Source organism: Amblyomma mixtum, chromosome 7, assembly GCF_055824585.1.
Source record: "Amblyomma mixtum isolate Tamu chromosome 7, ASM5582458v1, whole genome shotgun sequence".
NCBI classification, from domain to species: Eukaryota; Metazoa; Arthropoda; class Arachnida; order Ixodida; family Ixodidae; genus Amblyomma; species Amblyomma mixtum.
The window spans coordinates 8095367-8120982 of NC_143018.1; the positions used below are offsets into that span (position 1 = coordinate 8095367).

The 25616-nt window shown below is 44.6% G+C and overlaps 2 protein-coding genes across 3 annotated transcripts in view; one reads left to right on the forward strand and one right to left on the reverse strand.

Moving 5' to 3' along the window:
* Nucleotides 1-16116, reverse strand: part of E(z) (histone-lysine N-methyltransferase E(z)) — a 34148-nt gene extending 18032 nt beyond the window's left edge. The window contains exons 1-9 of one of the 2 annotated variants that reach the window (XM_089551524.1): nucleotides 15992-16116; nucleotides 14743-14858; nucleotides 13683-13811; nucleotides 12680-12793; nucleotides 11658-11865; nucleotides 10515-10611; nucleotides 6314-6477; nucleotides 5620-5646; nucleotides 1211-1302 (exon numbers count right to left, since the gene is read on the reverse strand). In XM_089551524.1, the coding sequence (XP_089407650.1) occupies nucleotides 1211-1302; nucleotides 5620-5646; nucleotides 6314-6477; nucleotides 10515-10611; nucleotides 11658-11865; nucleotides 12680-12793; nucleotides 13683-13811; nucleotides 14743-14844 (933 nt within the window). In that variant the 5' untranslated portion in view covers nucleotides 14845-14858; nucleotides 15992-16116. The remainder of the gene's footprint in view (nucleotides 1-1210; nucleotides 1303-5619; nucleotides 5647-6313; nucleotides 6478-10514; nucleotides 10612-11657; nucleotides 11866-12679; nucleotides 12794-13682; nucleotides 13812-14742; nucleotides 14859-15991) is intronic. The other variant, XM_089551526.1, reaches the window with a different exon arrangement.
* A 697-nt stretch (nucleotides 16117-16813) lies between these two features.
* On the forward strand, nucleotides 16814-23011 carry LOC149334886 (uncharacterized). The gene is made up of 2 exons (XM_089551528.1): nucleotides 16814-17892; nucleotides 19627-23011. Exons 1-2 carry the CDS (start codon nucleotides 17212-17214, stop codon nucleotides 19927-19929), a joined length of 984 nt encoding a protein of 327 aa, XP_089407654.1. The 5' UTR covers nucleotides 16814-17211; the 3' UTR covers nucleotides 19930-23011.
* The last annotated feature ends 2605 nt before the right edge of the window (nucleotides 23012-25616 follow it).

The window sequence follows — 25616 nt, forward strand, 5'->3', positions numbered from 1 at the left end:
GGTTGTAAAGTGTGTTACAAAGTCTACACTTCACGTTCGGCATTATGATCTCTATCAATAATAGTTTGGGCCGGAAACCTTTTTGAAGCTATTCTGAATAGCATGCCTGTTCTTCAACAAAACTCAGCTTAGGCATGTCACAGCTGTATACTATTAGAAATTCCCACAAGCCGATGCACGCAGCTGACCCAATGCGTATCTGTTAGATCCGAACTGAAACTGCGGCAATAACAGCAATTCACATTTGTAACATTATGCTGTGTATACAAGTATTTGCCTGAGACATTCAGCCTCTCACTTATGCTTTAAGTTCGTACAGAGATGATACAAAGGAGAGAGAAACACACAGAGGAAAAGGATGACATGCACTCAACGAGCGCACACTGACTGTTCATTGGTTTGTGTAGCATAAGCATGTACAGTCAGGCTGGAATGAAACGCGAACAGAGCATGTCAAGAAAACAAAATATTTTACCTGCCTACTTTCAGCTGAAGTGCGCAACTAGCCCGATTCATGTGCCTGGGTAAAGGGCCTACTGAAATGCATAATCGAAAATAGGTTGTAAAGGAATATCTCGCTGCAAAGCAGAAATGTATGACATATGCGTGTTCGCGTTTCATTCCGGCCTGACTGTACAGTCGTGGACAAAAGCTTCTACGATGTGGGAGCCACAAACAAAGCCGATAGCTCTATTATTAGCTGCCGGATCAACACCACTCTTGTGGAGGTAAAAAATAAACTCGCATTCTTTACCCTGTGGTAGTGAAACGATGTGATCACTAACAAACATGGTGCCCTAAATCGCTTTGCGAACGTCCTAGAGACTTTTGCTCTCAATAGTCCACACACATATAGTGAGCAGAATCAGGTTTTTTGGCTAGAGCATCTATTTGTAACGAAACAAAAGAATGAGCAATGCAACTGTCAAGAAACAAAAATAACCATCAGGGTCAGACAATCATCGACCTCCAATGTTGAAATTCCTTGTCTGTCAAGCATGTCGATGGTGCATTCACACGCATTCGTTGAGCTGCTCCTAGCTAAGGAAACCAATAAACAGTTGTTAGCCAGTGTTCATCCAGTGGTTATCATCAACTTTCTCCTGCATTTTTGCATCATATCATTTTAGCACGACCTTAAACGCGCCATACAGCAGTACTGCCAACTAGTGAAAGTTATAGCTCTATTGCAAACTACTCAACCACTCACCAGATGGAGATAGCAGTGCGATCCACACGGCTCAGTGTCTACCTTCATGTCACAGCTCTTCCGCTTGTACTGACTTGGCGCAGGGTGGAACGCTGAAAGAAGCCAACTCAAGTCAAGCTTTGGCAGCCGTGCAAGAAACTGCCTATCTAAGCCGGGGAAACAGCCATGCATTGCATTCGCTACTGGCTAAGAGGAACAAAATGAGGTGTTACAAGGAAGGCCCAGGGTGTGCTAATGTAAGCAAAGCCAAGGGGTACTAAAACCTTGCAGCTCTAAGGGCAAGCATGATGCGGTGCAAGATGACTATGAAGTGTAGTGAACAATGTTTTAATGTAATCGATGCCTGCAAACTTAAGCTGACAATTCAAATCTAGGCCCAAGCCGACAGAGATGAAATGGTTTTACCCCTGCTCCAGTGTAGAGGCATTTTTTTTTCTTCTTTTCACTGCATTTTTCATTCACAAATTGCTATATGACTCATAAGCGCCCCGATCAACATATTTTTGCTAACATTTTGTTCAGCACTTTTTTCTGCAGTTTTAAAACACTAGATTCATAAAGATTGCGCGAAGGCATTCAAACTACGCATGGAAAGATGTTCTAGGTCTTTTGTTGAAACTACACCGTGCAAGGTACAAGCATGGGCAAAAATAACACATTTCAAACTATCACATGTTCTAAGAAGTATAAAGATGGAATAGAATTAAATAGTTGCACCTAACTGAGAAGACTACGTTTGTTATGGTATATTCAGAAATTCTATTTCTAAGAACAGAATCTTCACAATTATTTGGTGCATAGCACTGTTCAATGATCAGGGGAAGTTTTCCAAATCAAAAACTTGTTTTTGTTTCTTACATCCACACTAAGCTTCTGGCAATCTAAGAAGAGTTTCGGGTGATGTCACCCATCTATAAATACCTACTACATTGCAGCACAGCAGAGGGGCCCATTGTGCATGCATATGGCAACATTCAAGTCCCAAGAAAGAAATAGTTTGCCTGAACTGAAGGAGCTTTGCATATAGCACATTTCTCAAGCACACTTTACAGCTCCAACTGTTTGAGGCTGCGGAGATCGGTGGCCATCTTTTACAGTGTAACATGCTATAGGGGTGAATGGCGAGAGTGGAAGCTTTCAATATCGTGACTTCCCCACCCCTTTTCGGAAAAGCAGTGGGCCCTCTTGACAACAGCTCCCTGCTTTCCTAAGAAAGCAGCTTTATCTAAAAGCTTGAGCTCCACCAGATGAGGTCCTTCTGCACGAGCAATGGCAGCAATAAGATCGTCGGACGGAGTGCCTTTCATATACAGTCTAGCCCGTTTATAACGAAGCCACTTATAGCGAAATAGCGGTTATAACGAAGGGATTTCAATTTCCCATTCCCATTTTTGCATTTTCAATACATTTTGGGTCTGGTTTTAACGAAGTAAATAAGAGCGCGTCAGCGGATATAACGAAGAGATTTAATACCAACCGAAAAATAATCTGCCAATCAACACATTTTTGCGTCCTTGAGGCGATTTTTTCCGCGAAAATAAGAGCAAAATTCAGCTGACGGCGTCCTTTCGTGGCGTCGTCTGTTCTCCTGCGGAGCGAAAGGTTGCTTCACTGCATCGCATGGCACGGTCACGCCGGACGATGCTAGTTGTGCCCCTAAGCCGGTCACCTCCGTAGCGGCCATCGCAGCTGTTGATACGCTACGGATGTACCTCGGGAGTCCGGAGTTCGACCAGATCTTTGGTTCGCAGTTGGATGGTATGGAAGCCGCAATCCTGAAGTCCACACTCACGAAACGTGTTCAGGGGACGCTGGACGACTTCTTTCAGCGGCAATAAATCGGTATGCCGATGTTTGCATTTTTTTTTCGTAGTCCGCATATTACGAAATAGCGGATATAGCGAAGTGATTTCCGATTCCCGCCGACTTCGTTATAACCGGGCTAGACTGTACTACAACTTGCAATCTCACTTAGCCTGTCGCTTGACCAAAGCCAAAAAAAGTGTACGCCGGTGCTCTCCTGTGGCCTAGCTGGTGTTTGCTTGAAAAAACTGGTACCTTTCTCACATCACTGTGTGTGCTGTCTTTATCAGCACTCATCACAGTGCTACATGTAAGGCCCACCGCACATGGTAAGCACGTGCATTCTTCCCTCTGCCTGAACTGAGCAAAACCAAAGAAGAGCCATATACAACAGACCAGTTTCTCCACCTGTATGCAAAATGCCGACAAGATATATCTATCTACTGTGAAGATGAACAGATGAGAGATGACAGGCTGATCTCCAAACTTTGAGATGGATCCCGGCGACTGCCTCCAAATAACACTACTGAGCCTACTAAGCTGCAGTTCCTTTTCTAACACATCCAGAGCAGTGGTTTTCGAGTGTAGTTAAAGAGGTTTGTCCATGGCATCAGGTATGAAAGTCCCTCACATATTTGCTATATAAGCACAGCCGTAAAGCACTAATACAGATACAGCATTAAAATAGGTTCGGTTAATTATCTACAAAGCTGAACAATACCGTGCTACATTCGGCTAACTGTCCTAAAAGCCAAAGGGAAATTACTTTGACAACATGTCATGTTTTAAGAACTTACAAGGCCAGATACATAGAAGACCTCTCTGTATGAACTTACCGGCTACACAAAATATGCACAAGGTCCTTATGTACAGGTGCTCACACTGTGATATCTATTTGCTTTCTGGCTTCAATGATTACAGTGCAATCTCAACATCTTCATGCCAGCCTTAGCTGAGGGCCTCCCCAAAAAGCGCAGACGGCACGGTAAAGCACGGCTGCGGCGATATGTCAATGTATTTAAGAGGCAACACTTTTGATGCGTGAGCCACAATCAAGCAATCCTCCGAAACTTTAATCTATGCAGCCTCCCAAGCAGCAGCAGCCACTGTCACCGCTAATCAGTGCTTTGAGCTGCCCAGTCCTCTGCCCGTTTGCCTTTCACTGCTTTCCCTGTTCCACTCAACTCTTTCAGTGCCTTCTCTTTCTCAACAACCTGTACCGCCTTCCTTCTGCATCCATGCCACCTTCTCTTCATCTCCACACCCTGCACTTTGCCCCAAGGTCAATGAGAAGCTGGCTTTTCCTACTGGCTCTCAAGCCTGGTGGCAAAGGTCACCTTACTTACCTTGAAAAGCTAGCAAAAAGAAAATTCCACCCTATATTCACACCTTAGTTCCAAATATAACGAATAAGGTGAATTCTGAAGCAATATTCAATGCAACCCATGGAATTTCACGGATTCTTTGTTTTTGATTTTTTTAATTTAGAACTTTTCACCACATGAAGTCTGGGGACTTAGCCATAGTGCTCTTCCATCATCTTTACCAGTTTTCATGTTCTGAGCATTTGGGGTTGCTCATGCCTTCTCTACATTTCAACCAATAACAATAAACTGTTCTTCCTTCAACCAATTAAGTTTCGAGACAACTGCCAATGCCGTAATCAACTGTAATGGGTTGCACTGCCCTGCAACTCGTGTACTTCACGTAAAAAAAAGATTCTGACTGAAGGACTACAGAGGACAAAAGAGTAAGCTTAAAGGCCTTTTCTACAAATAATAATGCCTTACTTGCAAAAAAAAGGTTTATTATTAGAAATAGTTAATGTAGGAGTACAATCCCCTAAAATAACTACTTTCACTGATACAACTTTATGGAGACACCAATTTTTATAGCATGAAAACAGATAGGTCATTTCATCCAATGAAATCAGCTTGGATAACGTACCAACACGTGCCTTGTAGTGACATAACTGGCAGGCGTAGCTATTAGAATTTCGTTAACTAGCTTACTAGATAACAAGAATCATCCGTTTTCTGACGCTTGCCAACAATGGTATTATACTAGGCCACAGAAGCCTTTTTTTATATCTTAAAAATAAAATTGGCTCTTGAGGAAAGGAAATGGCGCAATATCTGTCTCACACATCATGGTGGCCACCTGAACTGCGCTGATTTTAAATAGTCTATTTTTAAAAACAAGCAGTGGGTTTTTGGTGAAACACCCAGTGCATGCACCGAATTCGGTTAAATACGGTGCAAAAACTAGTCCAAAACAACCCTCATTGGCATGCATCCTTTCAAGCTGACACTTCTCAATTCATTTTATGCGAGGACTGCTACACTAAAGAGTAAACCTGAACGCTGCAAGCTTTTTTTGACATTTCATTTCAAAGCTTTGGGATCAGCCTGGTCAGCAGAAGAGGATTCCATCAAAGTTCAGCCATTCAGACCAGCGGGATGAGCGCACGGTGAATACAGGCAAGTGTGTTGCAGGATGCTGGGGGGGCCTAGTAAGCACTGGACAAATCAGGTATGCCCAGAGAGAGAAGAAAAAACTGGAAAAAGGGCAGAAGCGTGGATGAAAAACAGTGGTGTTCCATTTACCTGGCGGAATATCCATCCCTCTATTTGCTAATAAGTAAGACACAAAAGAAAAAGAAAACAAAAGGAAGTTCAGAAGAAAAGAAAGGAACCAAGGAAAGAAGAGAATGGCAGGAGTCAGATTTCTGTCTTTTGTACTTATGAGCAAGTTTATACAGCTTCACACACAAACAACAAATAATATACATTCTGCTCACTGTTGCGGTTTCTATGAACCAGCACTCTGTACTACTCAGACATGGGAACAATACCAAAAACTGAAATGAAATGAGCATTTACAAGTGTGCAAGAGCATACATATTGCTCTAAAGCTAAAGACTAAAGGAAGCTACTGCACCTTGCTTCTCTGTCTAACTATCACAAAAGAAACAACAAGCACAACAGTAATTTAACAACACCCACCTTCCAAACACACTGACACCAATGCCTCCAAAACTTAAAACTTGTTCTGAAACCCCAGACAACAACGTGAGGCCAAGAGATATAAAATCTACAAAATGTACGGCGCTAGCAAAAAATAGGTGCTTTCAAGCAAAGCATTAAAGCTCAACAGCCAAAAATGAACTCAATATTTCACATTCCGTGTAATGAAAACTTAGGTGTGTCACACTTTCCCGACATTTGCCCATCATTAACAACGCGGCCCAACGGGAAGTCAGCCTTGCTGCAGTGTAACAAAGGCAGAGTGGCCACTCACTGTGCAGGAAGCAGTCGTACTTGAAGCAACGCCGGCAGAAAAGGGTCCGGAAAGAGTGCATGCTCTGCTCACGGGGCACCGACTGTGCAAAGGGGCCGTCCATGTTGGGCGTGCACTCGGGCAACACTGAGGGAGGGTTCACTTTCTCCATGAGCTCCCGATACCTGCCAGCAAAGAAGGCTCTTCTCAGCTGTTCACTTTCACAGGTGTTACAGCAACATCAGGGCGTGTTTCCCACTTTTGCAGTGTTGGCATAACACAGAGGTCATACGAGGAGAAAAGGAGAGTGGCGCGTCGCATGGTTCGAGTCGTTGTGCCATAACTGACATCACGGAGCCAATAAACAAATTATATTCACCCCTGCAAACAGCTATCACTGAACCTCGCATTACACAGTGGTAAATGTTTGGTCAATTTTTTTTTCACCCCGCAGGCAATGACTGAAAGCAAGAGCATAGTGATCAAATTCTAAAGGTTTTATGACTGAGAATGAGGGCAGAAGTATTTGCTACCTGGACAGAGTAAACAGAAGACGCCAACAAGAAGAGAAGCAATCACCCTGGATGTTGTTGAAAACACCAGATGCTTACCGGAAGCAGCAGCTATGGAGTACAGTGAAGGCATACCTCTGAGTAGAAAATGACAGACAGATTTGCCAAAAGCACATGGCACACCTGAGCTGTACCTCAATTCTAATGAGATGTAATCGGATGATCTTTTTAAGTTTTGAACTATGGCTGCACGTTGGACTGCAGTGCAACTCAATACGGCCTAACAATACAGGCTGGTTTGTAATGTTGAGTTTACAGAAGAACATAGTGTTGCAAACACATACAGACCCAAGCTCAGCTCCAAATATACAAAGCACACATTTTGGAAAAAAAAAATTTGGGTCGGGTTTGAGAAACAACCTTGGGACAATCAGGTGTAGTGGTGGCTTCCCTGCAATGCTTACGTGCCAAGCGGGCGAAGCATACGAAAATGGCGAGGAAGAGATTTTGATAGAGGTGTGCCAATAGCATTATTTCGAAACCTAATCAAATAGGAATAGTCTAGCTTCAGTACCGAATCAAATACAAATCAAATATTTGTATGGTTATCCGCTACTTGCGCTAATGTTCATACAAAACGAATATTCATGTGGAATGGCGAAAAGCTAGCCGGAGTGCTATAACTCACGGAGTGAAAGCTGTAGCTGTTGCAAGACACAATAGTGATCTCCACAGTCAGTATAGAGAGATTTAGCACAGCAGAGACAGAGTAGGTGAGATGTACATCGGATTACCATATGACGGCTGCACACGTGCAGTGGTCCCACCCAGAGTTGTACATGTCAAAAGTAACTTATTATTTGTATATTACATTTTCTTGAAATTCTGTAATTAATCGAATACCTTTGTCAAACAGTAATGTCCAGGTAATTCAACTTCTTTGTTCTGTAACTGATTATCAGCAATCAGTTACTTTTTTCCAGAAACAAGTTGAAACCAGCGGTACAGCCTTGACAGCCTCAACCTAAAGCAAACACCGGTGCTGGCGGAGCTGTTTCCTTCGTGACAGAGTGACAATGAACTGGCTGCAGAGAAGCATCACATGCAATACTGCCCCGATCACGACCTGTTCACAGCAATCTTCTAAGGCAGTTCTTGGCCGAGAAAAAATTCAGGAGGCACTTTGGCTCTCTAAAGTGCTGCCTTTCCTGGCGCACTGCTTGGCATTGACTGCGAGACTGTTTGTGCTGTACTAGTGCTTTAATTGACTACACATTACAACTACACACTTTGACTGCCAACTCTGACTGCTTCTTTAGCACGACTCTCCCTCTGCTTTGATGAGTTCGGTTGTATCCATGGCTCCGTTCAAAGTAATGAGGTATGTAATGCGGTCACCCACAAATGCCTTACGCCCCCTGTCAGAGCGGACAACAACTATTTTATTAGTTGTCGTGTGCTCCAAAAGGGGGCATCAGGCATTCATGGGTGACCTGATTACTTCGAATCCGCGCACTCTGACGTCATAGCCATTTCGACCAACCGAAAAGCGTGACACCTCTGCTGACAACCTTCTGTCGACAACGATGAGGCATTAAAGGCTTTCGCCTTAATATCATGTGACTGCTCTGTGGGGATCCGACGGCACCACAACTTGCCACCTACAACCAAATCGGCGTCGTCCACACAGAGCACGGATGCAGTGATACAGCCCAAGACGGCATGTAAAACAAAGATTCTGCTGATACCAGCACTACTGCTATAGTGTTTTGCACTATCAGAAGGGAGAGTATGTGGACCATGCGGGCTTTTATTGCGGAAAAAAATAACAGCACAGCAAAGACGAGGATGGAAGGACACATACAAGACACAGACACAGCACTGCGTATGTATTGTAAATGTGTCGTATATGTGGCAGTGGCAGTAGAGTGAACAAAAGACGAGCCAAAAAAATAAACCCAGCATGCTAGCACAGCTCCTCATTGTTGGGGTCGCCACCTATGAACTTAATAGTGGCGCCCTCTAAGCTGAAGCGCAGCTAGGGGGTTTTGAAATAAATCACTTTTGTGTTTGGTCCTGGAGCGGAGTGGTCGTCTGGCTCTCTTCTTTCTCATGGCCGCCCGGCACGACAGCACGGGAATGCCCACGCAACACTCATGAGCAGGTCACTCACTGTTGCGGTATAAGCTACTGGGCATGCAAGCTCCAACAGCCGGCATGCGAGCTGGTGCGCTCACACATTACAATGCCACCCCTCCCTCCAGCACACTGAGAGAGTGTTCAGTGTAGATGCTGATCTCTTCATGAGGAAATGCGGAAAAGAAAGCAACAACTTCGCATAACCACCCCTCTTGAAAATTAATAACATGTAACAAAATAGCAAGCAAGCCAGAGAATTTCATTGTAGTCTAGAGTAAATTTGTGTTATGGCAATAAAAGTTGCAAAGGAAATAACAGAAAAGTCATAGATTACTCTTCTCTAATTGTTCAGTGACTTTTCTGGGGCTGTAACAAACTACTGTGATCAGTTAAACTTTAAATCGAGTAACTGTAATTGTAATCAGTTACTTATTTTCTGTAAAGTGTACAAGACCGGTTCGACCTAGCCACGCAACTGCAACTGCGTGTATGCAGCCGGCATATGCTAATCCAGTATATGTCTCCCCTATGCTAAATATATTAACTTTGTGACTGTCATTTCACGTGCCTCAGAAATTAGTGCCACATCTCAGTCGATGAGAGGGTCGAGGGTTATGAGCCATGGCCTCCGATATCAGGCATGAAGGCAGGGCCTGTTGAATCTGGATGAGCCCTGCTGCATTACCTAGTCTTGGAGGCATTTGTTGGAGCATCATGAACGCCGCCACACGAATGCACTACATCACGGTACTGAACGTGCAGACCAATTGCAGGAGCATGCTGTGAGGCGTCGGAGTGGGCCCTGCTTTAACAGCCATGGAAGGAAGCTATAGTGCACCTGATTCGCACTTTGTGTTTGTTATTTGAAAACTATTCAAAATCTTGAGAACACATCTGATTCATTGCAAATAATTTTGAGCGTGCACTATTTAATTTGTTCAGCAAATCAAATATGAAGACACTCGATTCAATATTAGAAATTTTCGAATACTCGCATATCCCTCGATTTTGGTTATGTTCGCATTGCCGTCGACGGACCGGATGGGTTGCGAAGTTCCTTCTGTGCTTAAGGCAGCGCATATATGGACTGAATTCTGCGACTACTAGGAAATGTGCTGTTCAGATCTTGCGCCAAGAAATGCTAATAGACATTTCTGCGAGATGAATTTATCAATAAATGTCTCTGTACCTCATCCAACAGTTACATTGGTCAAAATTCGGCAGTCTGGATCAGACATTTTCGCAGATAATATGTTTTTCTGCAATTTTTTTTTTAACTTATCAATGAAGTTTTACTGTACTACAAGCTAAGTTTAAGCATGATGCCTTTGGAAATAATTAACTCAGGAATTCGCAACGTAAACTTGAGCTTAATGCACGCACATTCAACAGAGTTTGAATATTACATTTTGACTTGCAGAAAAGCAAATCTAACTAAGGTGTTTACATATGTGTAAGTGCACCTACCAATAACAAAGTGGTGAGGTTCTTGAGCCCTAGGCCTCTCTAAACACTCAGCGAATTTAATACAGCACATAATGTCAAAAACATTTGATGACACAGATACCAACCGTTCTTTCAATTCCTGTGGGGAACGCTTGTCCGGAAACACAGAGCAGATGGCAGTGAAAATGAATTCTGATGGCGAGCCTTTGTCGTCATATTTATCTTGAAAAGAAAAAAGAGAAAGGAAATATGTAAAAAGGAAATATGTAACAAAAAAATTCAATCCAAGAGCACGAAAATGATCTTTACCACCCAAATATGCAGCTCCAGGAACAAAAACAATTTATAACTGAATTCCGCAGACTGAGGTCAACCTGGTGTCCGCCTCAAGCAAAGGCTGCATTTTGGTGAGTTGGTTTAGCATCATGAAAGTAGAGCACTGGTATTAACAAACTATGAATGGCACAGATACAGATATTGGTTTGTTTTTATTTTTCTTGCCCTACCGTGGTATTTGCTAAAACAAAGATGTGGAACCTGACAGGCTGCTTGCTGGCACGTGGTGGAAGCACAAGCAGACAAAACTCTCAAGTCAGAAATTTTCCAGCCCATGTGATATCGCGGTGAGTTGAATGAGACATGCAAGAGAGGTGCAATGGGGTTTCCAAAGTCAGAAACCGAATGTAAAAAAAAAAAACCTTTAATTAGTTAGCCATGCCAGGAAGATTTCGACATCCTGTCTTTCTTTGCTGAAATGGAAGTGGCCCCAACGTTCTCTTCCATTGTTTTCAAATATTTGTCTATCGCAATCAACTCTGTTGATGCAGAAGGATCATTCAGTCATGATGAAGATCTAGTATCAAAAAAGTGCCATCCTTTGGTTGAAGATAACAGGAAAACATGACTTGATGCAGAGTTAGTTATGACAACAAACTTAAAACTCAGAAGAGGGACCTCTGCAACACGCGAGGCATGTGCTCAAAAAATAAACTTGCATGTTTCTTTCATGAGTCTTAAGCTTCCTGCAGAATTTTGTGGATTCTTTATTTGGCATCTGCAGAATTGAGAATTTTCCACCGCATAAAGTAAGGGCCCTTAGCGTGATGAATGCTGTTAGAAATGCATTGGAAAAGGCCATCTCTGCAATTATGTTGTCAATTTGTACAGTTCTACGAGCACAAATATAAACTACTTGCATTTTTAAGCTCTACATCAATGGCAGTACGAAACACACTAGAGGGTTAGTGACAAGTGCAGCTGCCACTCACCCTGACTGCTGCTCCCTGGCTCATCGTCATAGGACATGAGTGCATGAACCAGTTCGAGGAAAAGCTCATCATTCACCGAACCCGCGTCTCGGTCCCCGTGCACCTTGCCATCATAGTTCTTCAGCAGTTCCTCGATGAACGTCCCATCCTGGTCGAGGATCTCATCCCCCATGTAGGGAATGTTGTGCAGCACCGTCTCATCCTCCACCTGACACCACAATACAGCATAACTCTTTTTACAGGAAAGCACCGCATTTTTTGCAAAATGAGACCCCCATGATGCTCCCCTGTATCACACCTGTCAACAGCACTTCCATAGAAATCCCGCGAGGACACAGAAAACCATCGCATCGTCTTGATCGCCGACGGGAGTCCTACTCGGGCAGAACAGCTGTGTTATGCAGATGGGTCCAGCTGATGGAAGCATGCAAGTAGCGCTCTTATGGGGTGGCATGCAAGGGGTGTGAGGAAAGCAAGGAGTGGAGGTATGCAGTAGAGTTCTGGCATTCGAAGAGCACATCAGCCATTTCTGCGACATTTCTGCAACAGCCCCACAGTTGTTGCTAGTGCACTGCTCACATGAAAATCACAAGCTTTGCCCGACAGCCACAGTTGAAAGAAAAAAAAATAAGAAAGAAAAAGCAAGAATTGCCAAATAGTTGCCTTGAAAGCTCTTGTAATTTTTTTTTACACTTCAACTTTTGCAATACGGTTTCTACAAAAAAAAAATAGAAAAACTGCAGATATGAAAAAATATATATAAATTTTGGAGACAAATTATTAGCGAGGTTGCCAACAGTTGTTTTTGAAAATGGAAAGTAATTTCTTTTTTGCATCTAAATACTTACGAGGTGGTTTTTGAAAAACAATGAAGGAGGGCAACCTTGTAGCATCTTTGTTTGCATTACCAAGACACCAGGCCTTTGCAAAGCACTGTGTCACAACAACAGCTTCCACAGAAGCGAGCAACACTTCCATCAAAAATGCCGCACAACCACCACGAAATCAAAGGTTATATATACCATGAAATTCTGTTGAGTCGGCGCCCACGTGTACATGGTCGGGATCGGGTTGATGGCATACATGATGCGCATTGGCGCCACTTGCTTAGTTCCGTCCGCCATCTCAGCTTCGCACTTCAATGAAAGAAAAAAGGACATGTTTAGAGCCTGCTTGCGACTGCAGCTCGTATGGGCAACGGCACTCTCGTGAGGAACCAAGGACGATGAGTAGGTTCCTTTCAATGCCTTTAAGCAATGACACCTCTCTGATATGACCACAACAAAATCACAGGACAGTTAAACTCCATTACGAAAATGTTCACCGTTAGTCCAATGTTTTGGGGAATCTCCCAATGTGCAGTACAAGTGTAATAAGGGAATGATTACTCATAACCATCCACCCAAGTGCAGCTATACAGCTACAAAGGAAACCTATACACTTTTCACAGAAACTTCTTGGCTGAAGTTGCTGTGAAAGAAGTCAAGATGTCTGGCAGCACTTGGGTGGCCAATGTTTTGGGGAATCTCCCAATGTGCAGTACATTTGTAATAAGGGAATGATCACTCATAACCGTCCACCCAAGTGCAGCTATACAGCTACAAAGGAAGCCTATATACACTTTTCACAGAAACTTCTTGGCTGAAGTTTCTGTGAAAGATGTCAAGATGTCTGGCAGCACTTGGGTGGATACTAATGAGTAACCATTCTCTCATTACAAAACATTCACATTAGCTGGTACAGGGGAAAGGAGGAAACCCCAGAAATGGGTTTAGTTTGTAGGCAGGTGAAGGGAGAAGGGCGTTCTTTCTTTAGTGAAATGATGAATACCTTGCGAGCGTTGAACTGGATGCTTATGTGTTTGATGTCCTTGACTAATGCTCTGTTTTGGAATAGGTTTTGGGAGCCATATATAGGAGGGATGAATTTGGAAAAGCTTTCAGAACGGGGGGTGGGGGGGCTCTTTATCTGTAAACGACCTAAGCCGTCAAAACAGGGTAAGAGCTACAACTAATGCTGTAATACCTTTTTCATTACAGGAAGATGAACCGGCACATCTGTGGGAAACACAGCAACAGCCTTGGTGTCCGTCTGCTGTTTTTGCAGCAAGGCAGCTGTCTCGATGATGAACCGCCTGTTCGTCATGTACGCTGCCTGTGATGAACACAAGGAGAGAAAAAGAAAACATTGCACTCTGGCCAACCTTTGCTCACTTAGTGCAACAAATAACATAATTGTGCCCATATCAGCCCACTAACATACACACCTACTGTACTTTCACAAATCTAAGCACCCCCCCTTTTTTTTTTTGTGAGCAAGAGCGCAGAGCCAAGCCGCCAAGCACGTCTGCTCACTCCGTCGTCATGCTGGGCGCCCACACTGCAATCTCCGGCTTCTTGTGTAGCCGCGATCCGACACCACAGGACAGATGGTGGCACAGAACACCGAAAAACCAGCACGATGGACTGGAGTGGCCGTGAGATTGACTGAGTACCAGACATGAGCGGTGGGTTATGCTGTTTGCACCTGATTTTCGTGAATGTTTCAGATGCCTGCTAAATTGCAGCCTTATTCTTCTGACAGATTTATGTCCCATTCAAAAGGTGCTTCCACAATGAAAACTCAGTTATAGCATCCTTTAGTAAACAAGAAAGAAGGGAGAGAACTACGCAACACTTCGTTGGCTCACCGTAGAACCTTGCAACATCAACCTTTATGTCTTGTTTTATAAAAGTGATCCTTTTTTACACATACAAAGCGGCTCAGTCACACTGTTCAGCAGGGAGTTCAAATGTAGCCAGCATCGCTGCCTTTGTGAAGACATCTCTAGATGCTCCAAAAAAATTTTTGAAAAGTGATGTGTACAAGTGTAAGCACTGTGCTGCAAAGGGTTAGAGTGGTAAGAATCACACAGAACAGTGTTTAAACTACCCTGACATCAAGGAGGACACAGCACTGCTTAGTGATGGCAACTACGTTATTTCTGTGAAGGTATCTAAATGCAACATTGTTTGATACTATTGTTACTGCTTATTTTTTAAATGCAACACTGACAGCAAGGAGCCCCGCACGGCAAGGCACGTACCATGACTTCGTCGTGCCTCTTGAAGCGCTTGATTTGCCTGAGTCGCATGTACTCGGAACGCACTCGCTTCCTCCATTCTGGGCTCACTCTGCTCACATCCATTGTGGGAAAGTATCCTACAAGAAAACAAAAAACTGTACATATACAAAATTGTTTTGGAAAAGAAATGTCCGCACGTTAATTGCAAAACAAATGTGTTACAAATTTAACAGGCATACTTCATAGAAAACTATCCAAGGTGCAAGTATCCTTGGAAAGTAAAGTTGCTGTCTGTAATCTCGTCCTCACAGACGTAAGTCACTATGCAAAGCGACCTCCATTTAGGTTATCCAGAAAAATTGTTAAATCATAACGCCAGCTGACAGATCAAACGAATGTAAGGTTCAATAGTGCCAACAGCAGGGACAAGACATAACACAAGCGCAAGATGTCTGATTTTACATCGTCAACCTGACTACCCTTCATGTGGTCCCCCCTGCCCTTGATTGTACCTTCAAATGAGCTTGTGTTTTGTGTTGTCCCTGCTTTTTGCGCTATGTAACCTCATGTGAATTAACCATTAGCCCGAACAATCATCCTTGCAAAAGAACGTCACCATTCCACACCAAAAGCACCGGCAAGACTTGAAGATTTCAGAACCTCATCGACTTTATGTCTGCTGTGCACCGATATAAACAAAGAGTACTGTTCAAAGAATGCACGGTTACTGTTTCTAACAGTAAACCGCGGCGGCAGCACTGCCCAAAACACGAACAATTGGTTTAACCTTTATATGTTATCATATTACGTCTCCCTTCTGTATGCGCTTACATTGTAGTTCTGTAAGCTGCTATTTGACTCGACCACAGATTAGATTGTTTCTTTTCCTTTCTGCCTATGCCCCACGAAAACGCAGCTTTGCCTACCGAGCTTCGTGATAGCCTCTTATTCAACGCGCGCACACACACACACACAACAGCAGCCGCGGAACCAACGTATTCACAAGTTGCAGTGTAAAGCTGCCAGAGAACTCAGTTATCCAGACATCACCGCTAGCCTTGCTAAGTTTCTCTTAATGCGAGATCAATGAACTTCATGTGGTCATTGTTCTGCCAAAGTCTTACGATACGCAGACATTTAATCAAGTGATCCCCGAACACAATGGAAAGAGTTAAGCATGAATATTTCCTCGCGTTTACATCCGATTGTATCATTAAACTCTGCAACGCAACTTTTAGTAAATAAAACAGATAAACGACACAATACGCACCAAAGTTAAACTAAGACCGCGCGAGACGACGACCCATTGGCTTCGGCTCAGGTTGGCTGCAGCTCACGTCGGCTCCAAACGCCTGGCTGACCCATGGCACCAAAAGTCCGGTCACCTCTACACATCCATGCCTCTACACTTGCAGGAAGGAAAACTTTTCTTCATTCGTGCCTTTACACCACACTGTTTGCACAAGACAGTTGAAGCGCGTGGCCAAATGACACGCGCAAACGAACCTGTAATTTGAGCTATTTTGTGTGATTAGGCAAGGATGTTATTAACCAAAACATTTTTGCCTTGAGCACTATGACAACTTTGTAAAGCCTTGATATCACATCTACGCGCGTTAACGGGCACTGTAAGATCTCACAAGGCTCGTACTTGCCGAAGAGCGAAAAATACATTTGAAAGAGAAAACAAAAAGTTGTGCCCAAAATATGTAGTGCTACGTGGCACCTCATATCTAACATATATGCCGCCGCGGTGGCTCAGCGGCTATGGTGCTCGGCTGCTGACCCAAAAGACGCGGGTTCGATCCCGGCCGCGGCGGCTAGAATTTCTTTGGAGGAGAAATTCTAGAGGCCCGTGTACTGTGCGATGTCAGTGCACGTTAAAGAACCCCAGGTGGTCGAAATTTCCGGAGCCCTTCACTACGGCGTCTCTCATAGCCTTAGTCGCTTTGGGACGTTAAACCCCATAAACCAACCATATCTAACATATATATTTTTTTACAGTCTATAATTGAAGCATGTTTGAAGTAAACTGATTTTGCATTCAAACAAATTCGCCATCGCCAAACATTTTTGCGTCTACTCGTAGTACGTTCGCTGGCTCGTATTCGGAAGCATGGTGGCGCCAGTGGTAGCGCTAGCGGCCCTAGCGGCAGTGTTGTTATTGTCCGCACAAATTTGGTCCATAACTCAAATTCTCAGAAGGCAGTGGAAATATTGGACCGAGCGTCCAGCTCTCGTCTTTTAAAAGGACCCATGCGGGGCTTGATACCGAAGCGGACGCCTACTTTTGATCGCAAAAAAAAGTTGCGCGCAACTTCGCACGCACAGTGGATCGGGTGTAGCAGCGCGGGGAAGCGGGCGTGCGCCAAAACAAGCGTCGCGGCGATGATCGAAATGTGCGCTTTTTACTGAGCCGTCGCCTTGAATAACAGGTCAGTGCGACGCTCTCACACCTCTGTCGAAGCGTTGATCATCTTGAGCTCTCTGATGGAGCAGGCCCAGAACATTGCCGCTCCGACCGGCCTAGCCCGCGTGCGGAGAACGCCGAGGCGCCTGGTTCAGACAACAGCAGCGTCGACGCCGCCGCAGAGTGTCAGCCCGTTGCAGCAGCCTTCGGTCGAGCATCCGTGGACTACGAGCGACAATGAGAAGCTGGTGGAGCTCGTATCGGAGTGCCCGACCGTGTTGCTCAGTGCCGAAAACAACTCCGCCAAGCGTGCGGCCTGGGAAGAAGTATCGCAGCGGCTTCTGAGGTCCCCAGACCATGTCCGGCGACAGTGGGCCTCCATCGTCGCCGATCTGCGTCAGAGCAAGCGTTCAACGCCTTTCAAGCCGTACGAACTGGCCGCGTTGAAGGCGTTGAACGCCGGTGAGCGACCGCCGCGTCCGTCACAGCAGCCGTCACCGTCGAAACCGCAGCAGCCGCCGCCAGTGCAACAACTTCAGATCGACCCCAGAAGCGTGCGGTCCATTACAGCGAACACCTTTATGCACCAGGAGAACGCAGCCGCTGCCCGAACGTCGCCGGCTGCTTCGTCGACCGTTACTTCACCGGTCATCATCAGCCAGCCGTCAGCCGGTCTAACTATCTTGGCTCTGAACCCCGATGTGTCCATCACACCCGTGAAGCCGCCGCCACGCGCCAGCTCGAGCTCAGATGAACTTCTGGTGAGTTTTATTATGTCCAGCATATATTTTAGAGCGCAGCTTTTTGGCGCCCTTTCCTGCGTTTCGCGGCGTCGCCGTTGTCCGTTGTAACCAGCTCCGCAGCCGCAGCAGCGCGCTGCTCTAGTTGCGCGCGTTCCTGGAGCCATCTCACGCGACCTCCCCGGAACTTAACTGCTCTCTTTGCTCATCCTCCAATGCTTCATTTCTCCATGCTCCAATGCCACCCCTGTGCGGTGGCAATTAGTGGCAATCAGAGCGCCGGATCAGTGGCGGCGGATCTGGCAGCGCGCTGCTCTAGTTGCGCGCGCTCCTTTCGCCATCTCCCGCGACCTCCCGATAACTTAACTGCTCTCTTCGCCCCTCCTCCAATGCCATCCCTGTGCGGCGGCAGTCAGAGCGCCGGATCGGTGGCGGCGGATCTCGATATGTGCACCGCCCGAGCCGAAACGCATAGCCGCCGCCGTTCGTCACTGCGAACCGCCTGCCGATATAAATGGTTTATTCTCTGCCAGTTCTTTCTGAGCCATGAGCGAGGCAGCCAGTGGAAGTCCTTCGTCTGCTGCTGCTGCTGCTAAACAAGCTGCCAGAGCAGAGGCGCTACAAGCCTCCCATTTGCGGAGTGTTTTGCGAGCAATACTGCAGCCTAGTGCACCAACCCCTAACTAATGGTGCTATTGAGCAGTAAGGCAAATGTCACTTCCTTCCTCATTCATTCATAGGGCCAGAGGATTGCATAGTGCAAGAATTGTTATTTCAGGTCATTTCTGCTTAATATTTGCTGTGCCAGTTTGCAGGATATGCTGGCGACAGTGTCGCATTGAAATTTGGGCTAGTCATAGTTGTGTGCAGTAAGAATAGCGGCGCATCTTAGTGGTAGCTGTGTTGGGGAATAGGGAGCATGGTGAAACCCTGTGTGTTTTTCTGAATTTCATCTCACAGCTCCTTAGCAGAAGAGAGGAAGCTGTGAGCGCGAGGCAGTGGCTTTGATACCTGTGCGTTTGGCCTGCGAACACGTGAAAACAGCGCACTTGTGGAAGCTGTAGCCTTGTGTTCATAGCTTCTGCTTCACTGCAGGCAAGCTACGAGAGGGAGTATAAGCCGCTCATTTCCATGTGCGCAGTGAGAGCATAATGGAAGCCATGCGTGCACCATCGTGACACCCATGACATCATGTGCATGCCATCTACACTGCCTGTACTTGTCACCATCCAAGCTTCTCTAACTGAACATTGAAGAGAAAAGGTCTTGGAGTTCTGCCTGGACTAAACATAGGGAAAAGGAGGTGGTAAAGTAGTGTATAATGAATTTTTAAAGTTATACGGAAGTGGCATATATGCTTATGTTAACTGTGTGCTAAACATGCAAAGACATGTCAGATACACATAAAGTAGTGCACACCTCAGCTCTGCACTATGATCGGCCCTAAACTATTTGACCATAGTAGCATGACATTTCCTGGTTCAACTACTTTTCCTGCTTTGCATTTACTTTTTCCCATGCTATCTGACAGAAGCTGTGAGCAGGCCAAGAAATGTTCAAGTATGTGAGTTTACAGATGTATCATTTTTGTTGCATTAGGTAAAATGCATTGCGTATGGATGACCTCTGTGCAGTCACGAAGTGCTGCTGGTGAAGGCTCATGGACCCACATGCTTTCTTCGTACTTGCTGCTGGCAATGTCCATTGCTTTGAGAGAATAGCCACGTATCGGAGTGACATGTCGTCTTCCCACAGGTGGTACGTACCTGCAGTTCAGTGCACACGCAGACATCGTCCAGCTTGGAGGAGCCGAGCACCAAGAAAGCACGGCTCAGTTCCGCATCTCCTCAGGCAGACACTGCCAGCCTGCTGCAGAAGCTGGTGCATCTTGAAGAGCGTCGGCTCACACTGCAGCAGGAACAGCTGGCTGTGGATCGCCAGAAAGTGCATTGCGTGCGCGATCTGATGGCTTTGCTCAGCAAGAACAACATCCGGACAGCCACTGGTGCTCTGCCAAACGGTGAACTGCTGGCCACTGCGCTGTCTACAGCGTTGTAGTGCACTGATGTGTCTTTTGAATGGGTTCTGTAAAAAAGAAGCTAAACTATTTTCAGGGAAAATTCTAGCTGCCAAACAATGCAGCCATCGCAGAAATGATTTCTCATGCTACAGCTAGGTATTGGTACAGGGCCACAGTATTTGCTTTGCTGCACTACAAATGCTGTTGTTCCTTGTGCAACAACCATTCCCAATGTAAAAGCTTACCATTACTTTGTAACAAACACTGCCACTAAGTGCTCACATGGTTTAACGTGTTTCAAGCCATAAATAACGTGCTAAGGGCACCGATGTATATGGCATTGTAGTGACTAGAACATTGTATATACTGGAGCATGAACCTTTCAGCAGATATCTGCCTCGTTGGGAGGTGAATTAGAGAAAAAAACTGACACTCCAACCAAAATCTCATGACAGAACTGATGTTTTGGCACCAACTTAGTACCTTCTTTAGGGTTGACTGGGTAGAAACAAGGGAGAACCCTGAAGAAGGTGCCAAGTTGGTACCAAAACATCAGCTGTCATGAAACTTGGAATGTCACAGTCTCTTCTCTCTAATCATATCTACTTCATCTTCGAAGGTTCACCCAGCCGAAAACATTGGTAGAAAACTGGATGCATTATTTGTGGCTGCTCATGAAAACATTCTTTTTTCTTTTGTTGCAATCAACTTGTAAATCTAGAATTCATAACTGTGGAGAGATCCTTTTTACATAACAAGCAAGCATCATTATCCTGTACACTTGGATAAAAATTCTTTTGTAGAAAAGTAAACATGTAAACAAAAACCTTGCTGAAAGTCTCTTTATAGAATATTATACATGCCTAAACACAGCCCAGAAAAAGCAGCTTGCATAACCAGATGACGACAAACCTGTTTGTGCTTGGCTTTTCCCAGTTATTTTCTTGTTTAGTTGTTTGAATACCCTTTTAACTCTATAATGATCTGTGGATGTAGCCTGTGGGGACATGTCCTGTTGATAGCACAGCATCAGACTACTCGCGTTAAACTGGATGAAACCTTCTCTTACTGTGCTGAAGCACGCAGTTCTAGTCAGTCTGTTTCAGTGCCAGCTTGGCGCCTTCTCTTCAAGCTGGACACTTTCGGATTGCATCAGTCTCATACAGTTGGTGCGACCAGTTGTGCAGAACAGCTCTGCTTTCCAAAGTGCTGTGCTGGTCGTTGCATCCTTTTCAGCGATGGACATGAATGCTGCAGCCCAGTTAGTGTTTGTTTCTTGAAATGCAGTTTCAGAGTTTTGTTGTCTGTGATGATGTCAGTCAAGAAAAGCAGAATTTCTCGGTGCAAAGAGCAGCGCCTCCATGCGCTGTGGAGAATGCAAAATGCCATTAAAGCATCCGCAGCTTTCTGATCACCTCCTGACGAATGTTTCGCCTTTTCAGTGGCGAACTGCAAGACTGCTTTCGGTGCTGTGCAATTGTACTTCTTTGGTCTGACGTTACCGCATGGCTTGCTTTGTTTTGTACTCGTCAGAATAGACAGACAATGTTGTTAAACAAAACTGACCACAAAAATTCTGCCTCTTTGTGAAATCTCCCTGCTGAATGCATAGTAGCACATGACTGTAGTGACCTTGGCACCTGTATTATTTAAGTCGGGGTCACGTGCACCAAAGATCGCTAGACAATGCTCGTTGCTGAGCATCTTCATCCACTTCTTCAGCATTGAATCAAACTGTCAGGTTCACTTGTTCTGTTCTCATTTTTCAGACATTCTATCTGTTGCATGAGTTTGTTTCATTCAAACAGTCTATTGACAGGAGTTCAAAACAATGCATTATTACTCATCCGTCCAATTTGTGTTTGTTTTTTGGTAGCGCCTTTTCTGTATGTATATTGTTTCATGCAGGCTTGATATTGAACCTCATTTTGTTCCTCTTATTCATCATGTCATGGTTTGCGCTTTTTGTATTCGCTGCATGCTTTGTGTCTTTTTTAGTGCTGTGTCCAGAGTGGTGGCGACTCTGTTCAGCTTACATAGTTTGGCATTGTAGTATATCGCTTTTCACTTCATGTTTTTGTATTTTAAAGCCATGGGATGCCAGTCAGGCTGTTTGCGACATCTTTTTCTAGCCATTATAAAAATGGGCAGAGACAAAGAAGTGTGCTAACAGATAACGAGAATTGGGCAGCCCTACCGCAGTTGTACATATTGCAAAAGAACAATCCGCACAGGTCAGTCATACAGGAGTCGAATGGGAGCCCAAAACCACAACTTTCGTTTAAGCAGTGCCACCTAGTTGCGAAAAGGAGGCATTTCATGAGAATAGAAAACAGCGTAATTAGGTGAAAACCTATTTATTTAAAGATACACAGCACTAAGATTCCTTAGTGCTGTGGTTTGATGGATATGCTTTACATTTCTGGACACGAACGACAGGCATTACAAACTGCAGTTCAAGCCCTTTTGCTGTACATAACTTTTTTGTTTTGCTTGTATATGCTGAAAATAAACTGCATGCAGATTAGTTATAACTTCCTTGGGTGTGTCCTAACCTTTCAGGTCAGATGTTGAGTTGCTTCCAATCCGAATTCCCATTCAGAAAGCTGCGAGGAAGCATAATTATAAGTTGGAATTCTGTGCCATTGACAGAACATACTAATTATGTGAGCCAGATGTCTGATTGATGTTATGAATGTTGCGTGACAGCATTTATGAACACACTTGACTTTATCTTTATGAAAAGGACAGTTCTGCTTTAGCATGCATAGGGAACACATACGAGTCATTAAAATATCCTTCTTTCAGAACACTACTCGTTTGCAACTGCCTTCTATTACCTGCGTTGCTTGCCCGAGTGGTCTTGTTATTCTACATTTAGTTGCTTTACTAGGCTGTATGATGAATTTTGAGACCTGCTAATGGAAGAAAATGCGTTTGCCTTTTTTTCTCCTTGTTATTTGAGCATACCTTCGTGATGTGTTGCTTGCTGCTGCAAGTGATGCCCTGGCTTTGGTTTACTTCAGAACACCACCTGTTAATTCACCTACTTTCTTTTTATGCCTGTTTTATGTCTTGTCTGTGCTGCTGAAATAAATAAAAACTTCGGGGCCTTCTTAACCAGAGAGAGGGATTATTGACAGGAAAGGCATAGAGGTTGGCCTGAAAAATGAGTATCTGGCCTGCTACTCTACACAGGGGAATGGGAAGGGGAGAAAAAAAAAGAGGGGGAGGATGATGATGGGAGGAAGCAAATGAAAAAAGACAAGGCACACTTGCTAACATTACAAACGCGAGTCAAGGCCGGTATCACTTGCTCTGCCTGCGATCTTAACTACGCTCTTAAAGAAGAAAATGTGATACCGTTTAGGTTGCTTGCTATGGTGTCTACAATGGGTGTGTAATGTTGTTCTTGCGATTTTCCCACCAAAACTCTGACTGGAAGCGGTTCCATTGCCCTTATATGGTATGCGTGAGTCATCACCTTCTACATTGTTCTATTACCTTCCAATGGATTACAATAACAGGTTATGCTAATCCGACCTACTAATCCACCTTGATCCATTTTCTGTGGTGGGCCTTTTGCCAAATTTTTGGGGTTGCGCCAACTTCCAAATTTTGGGGGTCCTCAGATTTTTAAATTTGGCAGTTCCCTATGATTGGTCCACTTGTGGTCACGTGGTGCTGACGTTGCGACCCTTTTGATTGCATTTATAGAGTGGGGAGTCCTCACACTAATGGATGGATGGATGGATGGATGGATAGGAGCGCCGCCACCTTTGAAACGGGGTGGTGGCAATTGCCACCATGCTCAGCTTTTCTTTCTTTATTATTTTTTGTTTACTGTGTTGGAAATTCTCATTAAGATTCGCTATCATCTTTACCTACGGTTTCCTACAATTCTAACCTCATGCCCCATCTCTGCTTTTCAGCCACCAATCCTCCGATCGCTTTCTGCTGACTTCCACTGCAGATTTATCTACATGACCATTGTTATCTTTAAACCCTAGGGCCTCAGGAAGAGTGACTGCGCCTGCATCGACATCCGGATGGATACCGTCACATTTGATTATGAGGTGTTCAATTGTTTCCACAGATCGACCACACACTGCACATGTGTCATCTTCTTCGTTAAATTTCTTTTTGTAGCTGCGCGTTCTAAGACACCCTGACCTAGCTTCAAAAAGTAGGGCACTGCCTCTTGAGTTATCACTGCACCACTGGCACAATGGTGCAGTGGTGATATGCCACCGCCCCAGTGAGTGGCTGTTTCAAACACATACAAAACCAGTGGGATTTGCAAGACCCGGGTTGCTCTTTCTGGACTCCCATAAGGTTTATGCGCAGTGCTTCCACGGTGGGCAGATGGCAGCAATTGCATTGAACTTGGCGACGGTGGGTTGTTTTCTCACACAATCCAATGGGCAGGTTGCCATGGGGCTTTTTATAATGACCTCACAGGGTCGCGCAACGTCTCTCGACCAGTTCGGGAATTTAGAGGCAGAGAAGTCAAATTTTTCGTCAGGCGACAGCCTGAATGCTGTTGCATTAAAGCATGACACCCTTGATGTTACTGATTTAGGCCACCAATTTGCAGGGCCGGTTGGCAATATCTGGCAAATAAAGAATGTAAAACAAATCATGGACAGGCACCAAAAACTATAGATGTATCTGAAGGTCGCCTAAGAACAGCAGACCACTGGACATGCATAACACAACCGCAAGAGAAACAGCATGAGTTAAAACACCAATACGAGTGTCCTGCTCACACACCTAAAATTTCCAAGCTCATTTCTGGCCTGTCCAATAACCTGTGTGGAATAGATATCCATAGCACACTCCCAGTTCTCCACACGCCAGAAATAAGCACGGCCACGATATCCTCCAAGTTTGTAAAACCGACAGGTCTAGGTAGGACACTACAGGTTCTTAATCGTCACTCACCTTTGTTTTCCGTTACCATAATGTCCTTGGTTCCCTTTTTTAAGGTTAATTTAATGAATGTCTGGTGGTTTGCCACTCTTGGGGACTTCAAATATACCTTTTCTTTTTAATGAGAATTTGTCCTTGTAATTGTCACTCGTGTTCATTCCACACATTTTACTTGCTATATGTGTGTTACTGATTTACTGTTCCTATTTGTAGTGTAAATGCGCAGTTGAAGGAAATGTATTGCTGTGTTTAACTTTCCCGACTGTTCCGAAAACAATGCTTCCAAAATCGGTTTCTCATGCCTCTGTGACATCTGCATTTCATTCTTTTCATGACCTGGTGCTCAGCTTAGTGGAGCTATTAAAGTGATGTTATGTCGCACTTTGACATTCACGGTTGTAAACGCAAAACTTTGTATAAAAGCGACAGCAGGTGAATGAATCTCCTAATTCCTGTGGCACTTGAGTACTTTTTGTAATAGATAACCAGTGTAAGACGGTTAATAGTTACCGAGAGTCCTGCATGCTTCATGGTATTTTTTCCTGATGAGAAGGTGAACAACACCACAGCGTGTATCTTATTTTCATGATATGCATGATGAGGTATTGTGAAGAACTCCATTTGGTCAAAATTAACCAAAAGCCCCCCACCACAGCAAATCTGCCTTTTGTTTCAACCCTCCTTCATCCCTTGCATGAAAAATTGGGTTAGTCGAAGGCATTCATTGCCTTTGTAGTGCGAACAACAAAGGACAACACACGTCATCCTCTGTCTGTGCTTTGTTCATGCTATC